Raw genomic sequence first — 19,154 nt, forward strand, 5'->3', positions numbered from 1 at the left:
AGGTGTCATCGACAGTGCTATCGACTGGCACCAGCGGCAACCTGGTTACCAAAGCTCAATTTGGATTCCGCCAGGGCCATTCATCTCCTGACCTCATTACAGCCTTGGTTCAAACATGGACAAAAGAGCTGAGCTCAAGAGGTGAGGTGAGAGTGACTGCCCTTGACATCAAGGCAGCATTTGACCAAGTGTGACATCAAGGACCCCTAGCAAAACTGGAGTCAATGAGAATCGGGAAAACTCTCCGCTGGCTGCAGTCATACCCAGTGCAAAGGAAACTGGTTACGGTTGTTGGAGGCCAATCATCTCAGCCCCATTGCTGCAGTAGTTCCTCAGGGTAGTGTCCTAGGCCCAACCATCTTCAGCTGCTTCATCAATAGCTTTCCCTCCAGCCTAAAGTCAGAAGTGAGGATGTTCACTGATGATTTCACAGTGTTCAGTACCATTTGCAACGCCTCAGATACTGAAGCAGTCTGTGCCTGCATGCAGCAAGACCTGGGCAGCATTCAGGCATGGGCTGATAAGTGGCAAGTAACATTTGTGCCGCACAAGTGCCAGGCAATGACAATCTCCTAGAGAACCTAACTAAGCACAGACATGATGGGCTAAGTGGCCTCTTTCCATGCTGTAAATTTTCTATGATTCAATGAACTATTTCCCCTTGACAATCTATGGCATTACTATCACTGAATCCCCTAACATCAACAGCCTGGGGGTTACCATTGACCAGAAACTTAACTTGACGAGCCATAAAAATGCTGAGGCTACAAGAGCAGGTCAGAGGCTGGAAATTCTACAAAGAGTAGCACATTTTCTGACTCCCCAAAGCCTGTCCACAATCTAAAAGGCACAAGTCAGGAGTGTGATGGAATATTCTCCACTTGCCTGGATGAGTGCAGCTCCAACAACACTCAAGAACAAGGGTAGCAGACACATGGGAGCACCACCACCTACAAGTTCCCATCCAAGTCTCACACCATCCTGACTTGGAAATATATCTCTGTCCCTTCACTGTCCCTGGGTCAAAATCCTGGAACTCCCTTCCTAACAGCACTGTGGGTGTATCTACAGCACATGTGCTGCAGCAATTCAAAAAGCTGTCTCACCACTGCCTTCTCCAGGGCAGTTATGGAGGGCAATAAATGCTGTCCTTGCCAGTGATTCTCCCGTCCCAAGAATTAAAAAAAAAACACAATTTATATACTTGTAGTTGATGCAAGTGTCACAAGTAGACCAGACCAGATAAGGGTGGCAGATTCTCTTCCTTGATGGATGCAAGGGAGCCAGTTTACAATAGGCCTTTTTTTTTCCTGGAGGTAACCATATTATTTGAATTCAAACTCACAAAGAGCGCCGTGGGGGGATTTGAACTGCCTTCCTCTGGGTTGTTGTGCTGCTGCTTGTGAACTTTCCAAAACTTTTATGTAAACGGGATGCATTTTTAAGGTAATTGGCAAAAGAAGTGGGGATTGGGCGGTGATGTACCCTTTAATTTTATTTTTGGTGCACAGGCCCTTGAAATCTTTTTGCCTGGCTGCACACATGCAGTATCATAAAAGGACCAACTTGTGTGTGGCCTGTGCGGGAACTATTGACTGCTGCACAGCTTAGAGGAAATAACATTAGTGGGCGGAGTGGGGTAGGGTTATGTTGAGATAATGAAAAATGTTTTACGCAGTAATTTGTTATGATCTGGAACACACTGCTTGAAAGGTGGTAGGAAGAGATTTGATAGTAATTTTCAAAAGGGAATTGGATGAGTACTTGAAGGGGAAAAAATTGCAGGGCTGTGTAAGAAGAGCAGGGGGAACAAGACTAATTGGTAGCTCTCGAAGAACTGGTACAGGCATGATGGGCTGAATGGCCTCCTGCACTGGATCATTTCTATGAAACGGAGAGCTGACATAGGTGCAGGGTGGATTTTATAAGCTCTTATCTTATCTTTACACTCTAATTCCTGGCAACTGTTAATCAAAACCTCCCAACAGATTTTATAAGCCTTCAAACCCAGAGAAAGCACCTGATTCTATTCCGTTTATAGAAAGCTCAGCGCTCCCAACGACTTGGGTGCTGTGAGTTGGTAACTGATCTATTGGCTAGTTAAACTCCAGCCTTGAGTATGTTTGTGGGTTGTGGGGAGAGGTGACCCTAAACCTGCATTTGTTCTGTGGCTTTAGGTAAGTCAGGTGTGTGTCACTCCATATCAGGCAAATGCAATTAATCTTGAGGGTTTTTCAGGAATTTGCTTTCGAGACTCTTGAGCATGGAGATGGATGAGTTTCAGTACTTAGCAGACACCAAGCTGACCAATTTGTATTTTAAAAAACTTTGCCGATGGATAGGATTCCCCATGTAAAAGAAGAAATAGAGTCTATAGAAATGCAAGCTTTCACAACCTTAAGAAGTCCAAAGGTTTGACATTCAATGATACACTTTTGAAATGTAATTGTTGTAATATGACAGCCAGTGTGTGCACAGCAAGCTGCCACAAAGGACAATAAATGACCAAATCATCTGTTTTAGTGGCATTGATTGAGACTAATATTGGCCAGGACACCCAGGCAAACTCCCCTGGTCTTCTTTGCAATAGTGCCAGAAGATCTTTTACATCCAAGTGAAAGGACAGGCTGGGCCTTGGTTTAACGTCGCATCCAAAAGATGGAAACTCCGACAGTGCAGCGCTCCCTCAGTACTGACCCTCCGACAGTGCAGCGCTCCCTCAGTACTGACCCTCCGACAGTGCAGCGCTCCCTCAGTACTGACCCTCCGACAGTGCAGCGCTCCCTCAGTACTGACCCTCCGACAGTGCAGCGCTCCCTCAGTACTGCCCTGGCGTGCCAGCCTAGAATTTGTGTTTAAGTCTCTGGAGCAGGACTTAAACCAACAACCTTCTGACTCAGAGGTGAAAGTGCTACCCCAACCCCCCCCCAACCCCCAACAACACCAGATCTCTCGCTGGGAGAGCATTTCGGTGATAGTGATCACAACTCTCTGACCTTTACTGTAGTCATGGAGAGGGACAGGAGCAGACGGGATGGGAAAATATTTAATTGGGGGAGGGGGAATTACAATGCTATTGGGCAGGAACTGGGGAGCATAAACTGGGAACAGATGTTCTCAGGGAAATGCACGACAGAAATGTGGAGGTTGTTTAGGGAGCACTTGCTGCGACTGCTGGATAGGTTTGTCCCGATGAGGCAAGGAAGGGATGGTAGTGTGAAGGAACTTGGATGACAAGAGATGTGGAACAGCTAGTCAAGAGGAAGAAAGAAGCTTACTTAAGGTTGAGGAAGCAAGGATCAGACAGGGCTCTAGAGGGTTACAAAGTAGCCAGGAAGGAACTGAAGAATGGACTTAGGAGAGCTAGAAGGGGACATGAAAAAGTCTTGGCGGGTAGGATGAAGGAAAATCCGAAGGCGTTCTACACTTATGTGAGGAACAACAGGATGGCCAGAGTGAGGGTAGGGCCAATCGGGGATAGTGGAGGGAACTTGTGCCTGGAGTCGGAGGAGGTAGGGGAGGTCCTTAATGAATACTTTGCTTCAGTATTCACTAGTGAGAGGGACCTTGTCGTTTGTGAGGACAGCGTGAAACAGGCTGATATGCTCGAACAGGTTGATGTTAAGAAGGAGGTGTGCTGGAAATTTTGAAAGACATGAGGATAGATAAGTCCCCGGGGCCAGACGGGATATACCCAAGGTTATTACGGGAAGCGAGGGAAGAGATTGCCGCGCCTTTGGCGATGATCTTTGCGTCCTCACTGTCCACTGGAGTAGTACCAGATGATTGGAGGGTGGCAAATGTTATTCCCTTGTTCAAGAAAGGGAATAGGGATAACCCTGGGAATTACAGACCAGTCAGTCTTACGTCGGTGGTGGGCAAATTATTGGAGAGGATTCTGAGAGACAGGATTTATGATTATTTGGAAAAGCATAGTTTGATTAGAGAAAGTCAGCATGGCTTTGTGAGGGGCAGGTCATGCCTCACAAGCCTTATTGAATTCTTTGAGGATGTGACAAAACACGTTGATGAAGGAAGAGCAGTGGATGTGGTGTATATGGATTTTAGCAAGGCATTTGATAAGGTTCCCCATGGTAGGCTCATTCAGAAAGTAAGGAGGCATGGGATGCAGGGACATTTGGCTGTCTGGATACAGAATTGGCTGGTCCATAGAAGACAGAGGGTGGTAGTAGATGGAAAGTATTCAGCCTGGAGCTCGGTGACCAGTGGTGTTCCGCAGGGATCTGTTCTGGGACCTCTGCTCTTTGTGATTTTTATAAATGACTTGGATGAGGTTGCTGGAGTTGTGAATAGTGTGGAGGGCTGTTGTAGGTTGCAACGGGACATTGACAGGATGCGGAGCTGGGCTGAGAAGTGGCAGATGGAGTTCAACCTGGAAAAGTGTGAAGTGATTCATTTTGGAAGGTCGAATTTGAATGCAGAATACAGGCTTAAAGACAGGATTCTTGGCAGTTTGGAGGAACAGAGGGATCTTGGGGTCCACGTCCATAGATCCCTCAAAGTTGCCACCCAAGTTGATAGGGTTGTTAAGAAGGCGTATGGTGTGTTGGCTTTCATTAACAGGGGGATTGAGTTTAAGAGCCGCGAGATTATGCTGCAGCTCTATAAAGCCCTGGTTAGACCACACTTGGAATATTGTGTTCAGTTCTGGTCGCCTCATTATAGGAAGGATGTGGAAGCTTTAGAGAGGGCGCAGAGGAGATTTACCAGAATGCTGCCTGGACTGGAGGGCATGTCTTATGAAGAAAGGTTGAGGGAGCTAGGGCTTTTCTCATTGGAGCGAAGAAGGATGAGAGGTGACTTGATAGATGGGTACAAGATGATGAGAGGCATAGATAGAGTGGATAGCCAGAGACTTTTTCCCAGGGCAGAAAGGGCCATCACCAGGGGGCATAATTTTAAGGTGATTGGAGGAAGGTTTAGGGGAGATTTCAGAGGTAGGTTCTTTACACAGAGAGTGGTGGGTGCGTGGAATGCACTGCCAGCGGTGGTAGTAGAAGCAGATACATTAGGGACATTTAAGCGACTCTTGGATAGGTACATGGATGATAGTAGAATGAAGGGTATGTAGGTAGTTTGATCTTAGAGTAGGTTAAAGGGTCGGCAGAACATCGTGGGCCGAAGGGCCTGTACTGTGCTGTACTGTTCTATGTTCTATGTTCCATCTACAAGATGCACTGCAGCAGCTCACCAAGGCTCCTTAGACAGAACCATCCAAACCCACGACCTCTACCACCTCGAAGTCAAGGGCAGCAGATGCATGGGCACACCACACCAGTTCCCCTCCAAGCCACACACGCCATTCTGACTTGGAACTATATCATTGTTCCTTCACTGTCGCTGGGTTAAAATCCTGGAACTCCCTTCCTAACAGCACTATGGGTGTACCTACCCCACATGGACTACAGCGGTTCAAGAAGACAGCTCATCACCATCTTCTCAAGGGCAACTAGGGATGGGCAATAAATGCAGTTCTAGCCATTGACGCCCACATCCCATGCATGAATAAAAAACAATCTTTCCTTTTTTTAAGTAGTGCATTATCAAGGAAAATTGAATCCATGGAAAACTGCTTTGTGAACTGGTGACTAGTAGCATGTAAAGGAATTTGCCAAATGCATTAAACGCGCTACTTGAGACGGTCAACTCTTTAGTCATGACTGTACATGCACAAAAGATTTAATCTGGTTGAATTCACAGCAGCTGTAGCCTTGGCCTGGAGCATGGGAGCTGGTTCGCTCACTAATCTTCAGCTTGTCAAAGAGGAACAGAGGCAAGCATTTCAAACTGGGGAGGAGGTTGGAGGAAGATTTTTACTTTTGTAAAAAAAAAAGGCACGTGCACTTGAGCTGTACCAGATTTAGACGGTTACAGTTATGGTCCTAGACCAGCAACCTAGAGGTTGGGAGGTCAAATCCCACCGTGGGCCAGTTCTGAAATTGAATTCAAAAAATTTGATTTGTGGGCTGGCACCAGGACCAGCGACTGTGAAAGCTGCCAGATTGTCATAAAAACACAACTGGTTTGCTGCTGTTGTTCAGAGGGGATGCATGCCAGTCCGATATGGTGTGCATAATTCTTAGTGCCCGCTAAAGTTGTGAAGACGATTGCCACACCTTCCCGGGACAACTAGGGATGGGCAGTAAATTAAGCTATGCTGACATCACCCATGTCCTAAGAACAAATTAAAGAAAGAGGCAGTGTGAAAATTGTGTCCTAGTTTAATGTAGTTGCAAATTGCTTTTACTAAACTAATTTTTCATTTTAAAATATAACTATAAAAGTCCATAATGCAAATCAAAATCTTCTACACAAATGACATTAAGCTATGCTAGCGATGTGTTGGTCATAATATATAATACTGGGTGATTGACTGAAACTCCCATGGCTATTGCAATGGAACCTGGTTTCGATGTGAGCTTTGTGGGAGCTGGATGAATGAATCACTTGGATCTGCTGTGTAAATTATGTAAAAATTACAACACATCCAGCTGTTTGGCCCAACCAGACTTTGCTGGTGTATTTGAGATCCAAATTAATTAATTAAATAGAATCGCGATGGCTGGGCAGGCGATGTGTTGCAGCTGTAGCATGTGGGAGCGAACTGACCACAGCACCATGGTTCAGAGTGCATTCAAGTGGGGGGAGAAAAGAGAAATGTAGTTGTAATAGGGGATAGCATAGTTAGGGGAACAGATACTGCTCTCTGCAGCAAAGATAGAGAGTCCTGAAGGCTGTTGCCTACCTGGTGCCAAGGTTAAGGACATCTCTTCTGGGTTGGAGAGGAACTTGGAGTGGGAGGGGAAGGATCCAGTTGTCATGGTCCACATAGGTACCAACGACATAGGTAGGACTCGGAAAGAGGTTCTGCTGAGGGACTGTGAGCAGCTTGGGGCTAAATTAAAAAGCAGAAGCACAAAGGTAATAATCTCCAGATTACTATCTGAGCCACATGCAAATTGGCATAGGGTAAATAAGATTAGAGAGGTAAACACGTAGCTCAAAGATTGGTGTGAGAGAAATGGGTTCCGATTCATGGGACACTGGCCCCAGTACTGGGGAAAGAGAGAGCTGTTCCGTTGGGATGGGCTTCATTTGAACCATGTTGGGACCAGTGTCCTGGTGAATCGTATAACTAGGATTGTAGATAAGGCTTTAAACTAAATAGTAGGGGGAGGGTTCAATTGAAAGGAAGTTTAAAAAGTGGAAAGGTAATAAGAGAGCAGAGGTGCAGGGTAGTGAAGGGGCATACATTAATCAGAGTGTGGCAGGAAGGGACACAGAATACAAGCATAAAAGTACAGCAGTAATCAGAACTAGAGTAGGTAAAAATGGTAAAACATCAAAGCTTAAGGCTCTTTATCTGAATGCACGTAGCATTTGTAACAAGATAGATGAGCTGACGGCACAAATCGAAATAAATTAATATGATTTGATAGCTATCATAGAGACGTGGTTGCAGGATGATCAGGACTGGAAACTCGATGTTCAAGGATATTCGACGTTCCAGAAGAATAGGCAGAAAGGAAAAGGAAGTTATTAAAGGAAGGGATCAATGCAGTTGTGAGTAATGATATAGGTGTAATAGATCATGATGTAGAATCAGTTTGGGTGGCAATAAGGAATAGCAAGGGAAAGAAATCACAGGTGGGAGTGGTCTATAGACCCCCGAGGAGTTGCTTCTCTGTAGGACAAAGTATTAATCAGGAAATAATGTAGGCGTGTAAGAAGGGCACTGCAGTTATCATGGGTGATTTTAATCTGCATATAGACTGGACAAATCAAATTGGCAAGGGTAACATGGAAGACGAATTTATAGAGTGCATCAGGGATTGTTTCTTCGAACAATACGTTGCAGAACCTACCCAGGAACAGGCTATTTTAGATTTGGTATTGTGTAATGAGGTAGGATTAATAAGAGATCTCGTAGTTAAAGATGTTGAAGGGGGAAATGATCATAACGTGGTACAATTTCAAATTCAGTTTGAGGGTGAGCAACTCTGGTCTCAAACCAGGGTCTTCAACTTAAACAAGGGCAATTACAGAGGTATGAAGAAAGAGTTGTCTAAAGCAGGCTGGGAAAATAGACTAAAGGAAAAGTCAGAAGATGAGCAGTGGCAGACTTTTAAGCAGATATTTCATAATACTCAGCAGACATTTATTCCAGTCAGAACGAAGGACTCGAAGAGAACAATAAACCACCCATGGATAACCAAGCAAGTTAAGGAGAGTATCAAATCAAAAACAAAGGCATACAAAGTGGCGAAAATGAGTGGTAGGCCAGAGGATTGGGAATTTTTTAGAAACCAACAGCGGATGACTAAGAAACTAATAAAGAGGGAGAAAATTGATTGTTTTTATATTTCTTGCCAATTTACTCTCAAACAGTAAGAGCTTCTATGGGTATATAAAAAGGAAGAGAGTAGCTACAGTAAATGTGGAACCCTTAGAGGATGAGAATGGGGAATTAATAACAGTGAACAAGGAAATGGCAGATAATTTAAACCAATGTTTTGCATCGGTCTTCACAGTGGAGGACACTATAAACATCCCAACAATAATAGATGAGCAAGGTGTAAATGGGAGGGAGGAACTTGTAACAATCTCTATCATGAGGGAAAAGGTGCTGGACAAGCTGATGAGACTAAAGGCAGACAAGTCGCCAGGACCTGATGGCCTGCATCCAATGGTTTTAAAAGAAGTGGCTGCAGAGATAATGGAGGCATTGGTTATAATATACCAAAACTCACTGGATTCCGGTAGGGTACCAGTGGATTGGAAAACCGCTAATGTGACACCCCTATTCAAGAAAGGAGGGAGACAGAAAGCAGGAAACTATAGACCAGTTAGCTTAACATCTGTCATTGGGGAAATGCTAGAGTCCATTATTAAGGAAGAAATAGCAGGACATTTAGAAAAACATAATGCAATCAAACAGAGTCAACATAATTTTATGAAAGGGAAATCATGTTTGACAAATTTGCTAGAGTTCTTTGAGGATACAACAAGCAGAGTGGGTAAAGGGGAACCGGTAGATGTAGTGTATTTGGATTTTCAGGAGGCTTTTGATAAGGTGCCACATAAAAGGTTATTGCACAAAATAAGAGCTTAGGGTATTGGGGGTAATGTGTTGGCATGGATTGAGGATTGGCTAACACACAGAAGGCAGAGTCGGGATTAATGGGTCTTTTTCGGGTTGGAAAGCCATAACTACTGGGGTGCCACCAGGATCGGTCCTAGGGCCTCATCCATTTACTGTCTATATCATTGGCTTGGAGGAAGGGATAGAGTGTTCTGTATCCATATTTGCTGTTGATACAAAAATAGGCGGGAAGGCATGTTGTGATGAGGACACAAAGAATCTGCAAAGGGATATAGATAGGTTAAGTGAGTGGGCAAAAACTTGACAGATGGAGTTCAATGTGGGAAAGTGTGAGGTCATCCACTTTGGTAGGAAGAATAAAAAGGCAGATTATTATTTAGATGGAGAAAGACTACAAAATACTGCAGTACAGAGGGATCTGGGTGTTCTTGTACACGAAACACAAAAGATTAGCATGCAGGTGCAGCAAGTAATTAGGAAGACAAATGGAATTTTGGCCTTTATTGCGAGGGAGTTAGAGTTTAAAAATAGGGAAGTCTTGTTACAACTGTACAGGGTGTTGGTGAGGCCACACCTGGAATACTGCGGACAGTGTTGGTCCCCGTATTTAAAGAAGGATATACTAGCATTGGAGGCAGTTCAGAAAAGGTTCACTAGGCTGATTCCTGGATGAAGGGGTTGTCTTGTCAAGAACGGCTAAACAGATTAGGATTTTATTCATTGAAGTTTAGAAGAATGAGAGGTGATCTTATTGAAACATGTAAGATTCTAAGGGGACTTGACAGGGTAGATGTTGAGAATACATTTCCACTGGTGGGGGAATCTCCAACTAGGGGACATAGTTACAGAATAAGGGGTCACACATTTAAAACTGCAAAGTGATTTCTGACAACGCATCGGCCTGCTGACGTCATCAGAGTGCGCCAACCTGCGCACATGTGCAGCTACATCTTGCCCGGACTTAGTGGCGCATGCGCGGGATGGCGTAATCGCGGAGCGCCTACGTCATCGCGAATCTCCGCCCGGTCCATCTTCGCGCCTGCGCGATAAAGCGTCATCGGGTATCCAGCCCCCACTCGGCTGGAGGAAGTGGCTGAATGTGAGACTTCAAGGGTGGAAATCGATCACTGTCATTCGCTCCCACCCCACTGGCCGCTCTCTCCCCTTGGCAACTCGCTCCAGACCTCGACGCTTCCTGCCCTCAGCTGCTTGCTCCAGACCTCGCTGCTCGCCCCTCCACTGGCCGATTGTTCTTCGCTTCGTGCCACCCCGTTCTCCAGTGGCTTTCCTCCCTGCATCCCCCTCCAGCCTCTAGGTCTAGGCTGAACCGCTTCCCTCCTTTCGGCCACTCGCTCCTACGTCGCTCCGTCACCTTTTGAAGTCCACCTTGCTTCTTCGGGTGGTGCCTGGTGACTGATGAAACGTGGGAGTGATTGGCCAATAGGAGGGAAGCAGCGCAGCCCAGAGCTAGCGGCTAGGGGGTGGTTGGAGGGAAGCGGAGATTGAGCAGCTGGAGAGTGGGGTGGCACGAGCGAGGAAGAATCGGTCAGGGAAGTGGGTGAGGGGGGAGCAGCAAGTTCTGGAGCAAGCGGCTGAGGGGGGAGAAGTGGCCAGCAGGGAGGAGGGGGAGAAAGCGAGTTGCTGAGGGGAGAGAGTGGCCAGTGGGGCGGGAGCTAATAGCCGTGTCTGGGTGAAATCAGTTCTGGTCAGTCATATAAACATATCACATTAATGAATTGGCAGCACATTTTATACTCTGCCCAATTTTCTTTTCCATCGATTGGGGTGCCAATTCACTATCTTCCAATGGAAATTCAATCATAAAATTCCTTTTGTATTGAATAGGATTACTGGAATATTAAATGGATCTGACGATTACAGTTAGTATCCTATAACTACTTGGTAGCATATTACCGGGCTCCCACCCAACTTAATGTAAGGTTAGTTTGCTCGAACGAGCTAGCCATAAGCATTTCCTGTGATAAATTGAGCAGCGCCATCTTTAATCCTGGCAGCTGCCTGAACATCGCAGACACTGACGTTCCAGTTGAAGAGCCTGCATTTGCGTATGTGCAAGTATTGCGATACCTAGTGGTTGCATTGTCAGCAAATGCAGCCTTAAAACTGAGATGTGAAGGAATTTCTTCTTTGAGGTGAATCCCTGGAATTCTCTACCTCAGAGAGTTGTGGAGACTAGATCCCTAAATGTATTTAAGGAGAAGGTAGATCGATTTTTGAAATCTTGGGAGTCGAGGGTTATGCGGAGCAGGCCCGAAAGAGGAGTTGAGGCCTGGGACAGATCAGCCATGATCTTATTGAACCGCGGGGCAGGCTTGAGGGGCTGAATGGCCTACTCCTGCTCCTATTTCCTATGTTATCCATTTGAACAGTAGTCCAAAGTCTTTGTCCCAAATTACCTTCTCCCCTTTCCTTTAGTCACCTACCTAACCTATTCTTTGATGTTGACATGGTCTCTGCTCTGGTCACTAATTTCAATTCCACAGTCTGACAACTCTCTAGATGGGGAAAAATTTCTCCTACTCTCTGTCCTATATCCTGAATGTAATCATATCCATACCTCTTTACTCTGTGTTGTGGTGATTGCCTATTTTAATAGGCAATAGGTGGGCAGAAGGTGCGTGGCGTCCAAACTTGGGTGCAGGAGCAAGGAGTGGTTTGGATAACACACTGTGGATGAAACTACAAACAGTTAGTGTCTGAAGGTATGGAGGTCTCCTCTTAATGGCCTGGAAATTCGATGGCATTGTGCCCCTTTTTTGTGCACCAAATGGGTGCCTCGCCACTGCTACTGTCTCTTCCGGTCCCCTTAAACGACTTATTTGAAGGCCGCAGTCAGCAAAGTAGCAGCCCGACCTGCCAGGCCTCTTCTTGGGCCACCTGCCTGGGGATGCCCATTAGCTGTCTGCAGTTTGCTGATTTGCTGATGTTGCCCGAGGTGTGCATCTGGCCTTTCCATTCAGGTTTTGGATGTGAATGAATTTTTTGACCTATCTCTTCTGTTTAACCCTCAACTGAAAGGGACATTGAGTCTAAGAATGTATTTAATAATCCAAGCAGTACTAGTGCCACGGAAACTACAAAGAAAGGATTGGACATAGTGGCAGCACTGTGTCGGTGATGTTGTGACACTGTACAATGGCAGCAGTAGAATGTAGGTAATTTTCATACTACTGCAGGAAGGTGCGAAATGAAATCAGGGTGCCTCACGTAAGGAAAGAGGGAACAAAGAACAGTACAGTACAGGAACAGGCCATTCGGCCCTCCAAGTCTGCGCCGATCTTGATGCCTGCCTAAACTAACGCCTTCTGCACTTCCGGGGCCCATATCCCTCTATTCCCTTCCTATTCATGTATTTGTCAAGATGTCTCTTAAACGTCGCTATCGTATCTGCTTCCACCACCTCCCCTGGCAGCACGTTCCAGGCACTCACCACCCTCTGTGTAAAAAAACTTGCCTCGCACATCCCCTCTAAACTTTGCCCCTCGCACCTTAAACCTATGTCCTCTAGTAACTGACTCTTCCACCCTGGGAAAAAGCTTCTGTCTATCCACTCTGTCCATGCCGCTCATAACTTTGTAAACCTCTATCATGTCGCCCCTCCATCTCCTTCGTTCCGGTGAAAACCATCTGAGTTTTTCCAACCTCTCCTCATAGCTAATGCCCTCCAGACCAGGCAACATACAGGTAAACCTCCTCTGCACCCTCTCCAAAGCCTCCAAGTCCTTCTGGTAGTGTGGCGACCAGAATTGCACGCAATATTCTAAGTGTGGCCTAACTAAGGTTCTGTACAGCTGCAACATGACTTGCCAATTTTTATACTCTATGTCCTGACCGATGAAGGCAAGCATGCTGCATGGCTTCTTGACTACCTTATTCACATGCGTTGCCACTTTCAGTGACCTGTGGACCTGCACGCCCAGATCTCTCTGCCTGTCAATACTCCTAAGGGTTCTGCCATTTACTGTATACTTCCCACCTGCATTAGACCTTCCAAAATGCATTACCTCACATTTGTCCGGATTAAACTCCATCTGCCATTTCTCCGCCCAAGTCTCCAACCGATCTATATCCTGCTGTATCCTCTGACAATCCTCATCATTATCCGCAACTCCACCAACCTTTGTGTCATCCGCAAACTTACTAATCAGACCAGCTACATTTTCCCCCAAATCATTTATATATACTACAAACAGCAAAGGTCCCAGCACTGATCCTTGCGGAACACCACTAGTCACATCCCTCCATACAGAAAAGCACTCTTTCACTGCTACCCTCTGTCTTCTATGACCGAGCCAGTTCTGTATCCATCTTGCCAGCTCACCTCTGATCCCGTGTGACTTCACCTTTTGTACCAGTCTGCCATGCGGGATCTTGTCAAAGGCTTTTCTGAAGTCCATACAGATAACATCCACTGCCCTTCCTTCATCAATCATCTTCGTCACTTCCTCAAAAAACTCAATCAAATTAGTGAGACACGACCTCCCCTTCACAAAACGATGCTGTCTCTCACTAATAAGTTCGTTTGTTTCCAAATGGGAGTAAATCCTGTCCCGAATAATCCTCTCTAATAGTTTCCCTACCACTGACATAAGGCTCACCGGCCTATAATTTCCTGGATTATCCTTGCCACCCTTCTTAAACAAAGGCACAACATTGGCTATTCTCCAGTCCTCTGGGACCTCACCTGTAGCCAATGAGGATGCAAAGATTTCTGTCAAGGCCCCAGCAATTTCTTCCCTTGCCTCCCTCAGTATTCTGGGGTAGATCCCATCAGGCCCTGGGGACTTATCTACCTTAATGCTTTGCAAGACACCCAACCTCCTTTTTGATAATGAGATGACTGAGACTATTTGCACTCCCTTCCCTAGGCTCATCATCCACCAAGTCCTACTCTTTGGTGAATACTGATGCAAAGTACTCATTTAGCATCTCGCCCATTTCCTCTGGCTCCACACATAGATTCCCATCTCTGTCCTTGAGTGGGCCAACCCTTTCCCTGGTTACCCTCTTGCTCTTTATATATGTATAAAAAGCCTTGGGATTTTCCTTAATTCTGTTTGCCAATGACTTTTCATGACCCCTTTTAGCCCTCCTAACTCCTTGCTTAAGTTCCTTCCTACTGTCTTTATATTCCTCAAGTGCTTCCTTTTTCTTTTTGACTAGGCTCACAATATCCCGTGTTATCCAAGCTTCCTGAAACTTGCCATACTTGTCTTTCTTCCTCACAGGAACATGCTGGTCCTGGATTCTAATCAGCTGACGTTTGAAAGACTCCCACATGTCAGATGTTGATTTACCCTCAAACAGCCGTCCCCAATCTAAATTCTTCAGTTCCTACCTAATATTGTTATAATAAGCCTTCCCCCAATTTAGCACCTTCACCCGAGGACTACTCTTATCCTTATCCACAAGTACCTTAACACTTATGGAATTATGGTCACTGCTCCCGAAATGCTCCCCCACTGAAACTTCAACCACCTGGCCGGGCTCATTCCCCAATACCAGGTCCAGAATGGCCCCATCCCTCATTGGACTATCTACATACTGTTTCAAGAAGCCCTCCTGGATGCTCTTCACAAATTCAGCCCCATCCAAGCCCCTAGCACTAAGTGAGTCCCAGTCAATATGGGGGAAGTTAAAATCACCCACCACCACAACCCTGTTACCTTTTACATCTTTCCAAAACCTGTCTACATATCTGCTCCTCTACCTCCCGCTGGCTGTTGGGAGGCCTGTAGTAAACCCCCAACATCGTGACTGCACCCTTCCTATTCCTGAGCTCCACCCATATTGCCTCGCTGCATGACCCCTCTGAGGTGTCCTCCCGCAGTACAGCTGTGATATTCTCCTTAACCAGTAATGCAACTCCCGCACCCCTTTTACATCCCCCTCTATCCTGCCTGAAGCTTCTAAAGCCTGGAACATTTAGCTGCCAATCCTGCCCTTCCCTCTTCCAAGTCCCTGTAATAGCAACAACATCATAGTTCCAAGTACTAATCCAAGCTCTAAGTTCATCTGCCTTGCCTGTTATACTTCTCGCATTGAAACAAATTCACTTCAGACCACCAGTCCCGCTGTGCTCAGCAACATCTCCCTGCCTGTTCTTCCTCTTAGTCCTGCTGGCCTTATTTAATATGTCCTCCTCATTTATTTCACTAGCTGTCCTACTGCTGTGGTTCCCACCCCCCTGCCACACTCGTTTAAACCCTCCGGAGTGACGCTAGCAAACCTTGCAGCCAGGATATTAGTGCCCCTCCAGTTTAGATGCAACCCGTCCTTCTTGTACAGGTCCCATCTGTCCCTGAAGAGAGCCCAATGGTCCAGATATCTGAAACCCTCCCTTCTACACCAGCTGCTCAGCCACGTGTTTAGCTGCACTATCTTCCTATTTCTAGCCTCACTGGCACGTGGCACAGGGAGTAATCCAGAGATTACAACCCTAGAGGTCCTGTCTTTTAACTTTCTACCTAACTCCCCCTACAGGACCTCGTCACTCTTCCTGCCTATGTCGTTGGTACCGATGTGTACCACAACCTCTGGCTCTTCACCCTCCCCCTTCAGAATGCCCCCTATCTGTGCAGAGACATCCTTGACCCTGGCACCAGGGAGGCAACATACCATCCTGGAGTCTCTTTCACGTCCACAGAAGCGCCTATCTATGCCCCTGACTATAGAGTCCCCTATAACTATTGCTCTTCTGCGCTCTGTCCCTCCCTGCTGAACAACAGTGCCAGCCGTGGTGCCACTGCTCTGACTGCTGCTGTTTTCCCCTGATAGGCCATCCCCCCCAACAGTATCCAAAACGGTATACTTGTTAGAGAGGGGGATAGCCACAGGGGATTCCTGCACTGACTGCCTGCCCCTTCTAGCGGTCACCCATCTATCTGCCTGCACCTTGGGTGTAACCACTTCTCTAAAACTTCTGTCTATGACTCTTTCTGCCACCTGCATGCTCCTAAGTGCATCCAGTTGCCGCTCCAACCGATCCATGCGGTCTGTGAGGAGCTGCAACTGGGTACACTTCCTGCAGATGTAGTCGCCCGGAACGCTGGAAGCGGCACGGACCTCCCACATCTCACAGGTGAAGCACTTCACCCCTTTAACTGTCATTTCTAGCACTAATTAGTTAATTAATATAAAATAAATAAATACTTATTAAATCCTTACTAAATTATGATACACTTAACTATGTGGTCCCTAGTGCTAGATTTCTACAATAAATACTAAATGCTAACTAAACACAGTAATCGCCTCCCTCTGGTTTAGTTACTCTACTTATTTTTTAGTTAATTAGTGTTTTAATCAATTTTTATCAGTTTTATTTTCAAATTCGGTACAGATTCCCTACCAGCCAATCAGGTCACAGCTTTCCTGTGATGTCACTTTTTCAGTTTTTTTTCCCTACCCGAGGTAACTTACCGCTCTGGAACTCCGCCCTCCGAGTCTGCCCTCAGAGTCATTCTTGGCCTTTGTTTACATGTTGTAGGTAGGCAGCTCTGAGCAGTGTTGGGAGGGGGCTCAGAGTAGGTTGTCTACTTCTTCTCTCAACTGCAAGTGCTGTTTTGTCCAGAAAAACTAAAACATCTAAGGGGTTTCTTTCATGTGCTGAAGAAAAATTGACCATGTTTTCTTTCTTTCTAGCTTTACCTGGCTGTCAGGACAGGTGCATCTCAATTTTGTCTCACTATCGACGGGACAGGTAGTGCGAGCATTTGATGATGAGTTTCGATGCCTTTACGCAGAGTCAAAACCAATTGAGCGTTTCTCCTGCTCGATGGATGAGGATCTTTCTTATTACGCGTCCAATCTCCGGATCCTTCCAGAGCAGCACGCTGTGAAGGAGAGGCGAGTGGATCCAGTCTGTTCCAACCCATCCAGCAGCCAGTCTGGCAGTAGTCCTCGGAGTGTCATACAGTTAGCTGCCCCAGCTGCTAAAGTATTCAGGGAACGCGAGCAAATCAGCCCTGGTGTTTACAATAACTCTTCTGACATTGACTATAAAATCAAAGACAGTGACAAATCAAGCAATAACCGGACCCATGATCCATTGGCTAGGCCAACTGGGTTAGCCTTTAATGATGCAAAACCCAGCAATATGCAAGGCATGCATTATCAACTCAACTCTCGCCTTCAAAATCAAGGGGCAGCTATCCAGCAGAGAGGAAGTCCCATAGTCCCATCTAGAACAACCAAAATGCCAAAGGATGACTTGTCCAATGCAAGAAAACTAACCCCTCCATCATCACCGCGGCCTTGGCTTGCTAATTCACCAAGGGTCAATCGTCGAGAAGTTCTGTGGCAAGCTGAAGAGCCCGATGACCACACCAAAGATTTACGGAAACCCTCGGGGGGGATTACCAAGTCGGCAAATCGAATGACACTTGGGCATAGTAAGTTAGAAATGATGGTGGAATATAATGATAAGATGAAGGCCAAAAATCTTTACAGCCGGTTTCAATTAATGAAACATGGTCCTTAAGCGTGGATTCCTCAACCTGGCAGTGACTTCTTCAGACTGTTTCCTACATAACTGTTTCTTGATCAGCTTGCAGACAGTCAAGTTACCAAAGCTGCTGTGTTCAGTGAAAGAACCAATTTCCCACACAGAGTTGCTATCTGGAGCCTGGGAAAGATGTGCTGTGTGATGGGATTGTGCTGTTCAAAATCTGTAGGATGGATGCTTCACAGGGTCAACCTGATTCACAGCCACATGTATAGTGGCAATGAAGATGATGTGAAGTGGCAATGTTGACTCTTTAAATGAGTATCATTTCCCAATTAGAGGTTTTGAGGACTCAGGGAGCATGGCTCAGATGAACCAAGTGCGTATGTTGAAAAGCACTTTTGAAAAATTGTTCCAATGGCAATGATGCCCTTCAGAAGACCAGTGATGCCTGTCATTAGCGCACAAGCAAAATACTGCAGATGCTGAAAATCTGAAATTAAAAACAGAAAATGCTGGAAATACTCAGCAGGTCAGGCAGCATTTTCTGATGCAAGGTCACAGACCTAAAACGTTAACTCTGTTTCTCTCCACAGATGCTGCCTGACCTGCTGAGTATTTCCAGCATTTTCTGTTTTTATGCCTTTCTTTAACCTTCCCATGTTTGGTTTCTGTTCATTCAGTAGAAGAGTTGAACAGACGTGTTGCTCAACTGCTGTGCACAATTTCTTTCCTCTTTAGGCTTTTTATTTGTGTCTGCTGGGGTCAGTTGGTAACATTCAACTCAAAGTCAGAAAGTCATGGGTTCATGTCACACAGCAGAGACTTGAGTGCATAATTCACTCGGGCACATCTATGCAGCACTGAGGGAGTGCTGCACTATCAGAGGTGCCGTCTTTCGGGTGAGACCTTAAACGAAGGCCGCCACCTGTTCTTTCAGGTGAAGGTAAAGGATCCCATGTTCTGATGAAAGGTCACAGACCTGAAACGTTAACTGTGCTTCTCTCTCCACAGATACTGCCTGACCTGCTGAGTAATACCAGCACTTTCTGTTTGTATTTCAAATTTCCAGCATCTGCAGTATTTTGCTTTTATTTTAGTAAAGAATCCCATGACTGTTTTGAAGGAGAGCAAGGGAACTCTTCTTGGTGTCATGATCAATATTTATCCCTCAGCCAATGTCACTAAAACAGATTATCGGGTCATTATCTCATTGCTGTTTCTGGGAGCCTGCTGTGTGCAAATTGGCTGCCGTGTTTCCTACATTACAACAGTAACTACACTTCAAAAGAATTTAATTGGCTATAAATCACTTTGAAATTTCCTGAGGTCATGAAAGGTGCTATATAAATGCCAAGCCTGTCTTTTAAAAATAAGAATGAACTTTGTCAGCCTAACCATGTGCAGTGTCAAATCTCTAATCTTGAAGATATAATAGTTTATTTTTTGGAAATGTTAGTCTTTGAAATCTCTGTGTACAATTTCAGTATTTCTTTTTCTAACTGTCAGGTTGTAACAGGAGACGCTGTTCAATAGGGCATCAGTCTAACCGGAGAAAAGGCACTT

General features: G+C 45.7%; 1 protein-coding gene across 1 annotated transcript in view; it reads left to right on the plus strand.

The window, feature by feature from the left end:
• fam83c (family with sequence similarity 83 member C) overlaps positions 1-18,081 on the plus strand; it is a 35,109-nt gene extending 17,028 nt beyond the window's left edge. The window contains exon 4 of the mRNA XM_068048858.1: positions 16,787-18,081. Within this exon, the coding sequence (XP_067904959.1) occupies positions 16,787-17,624 (838 nt within the window). The 3' untranslated portion in view covers positions 17,625-18,081. The remainder of the gene's footprint in view (positions 1-16,786) is intronic.
• Positions 18,082-19,154: the final 1,073 nt, after the last annotated feature.

The sequence above is a fragment of the Heterodontus francisci genome, chromosome 16, assembly GCF_036365525.1.
Source record: "Heterodontus francisci isolate sHetFra1 chromosome 16, sHetFra1.hap1, whole genome shotgun sequence".
Classification (NCBI taxonomy): Eukaryota; Metazoa; Chordata; class Chondrichthyes; order Heterodontiformes; family Heterodontidae; genus Heterodontus; species Heterodontus francisci.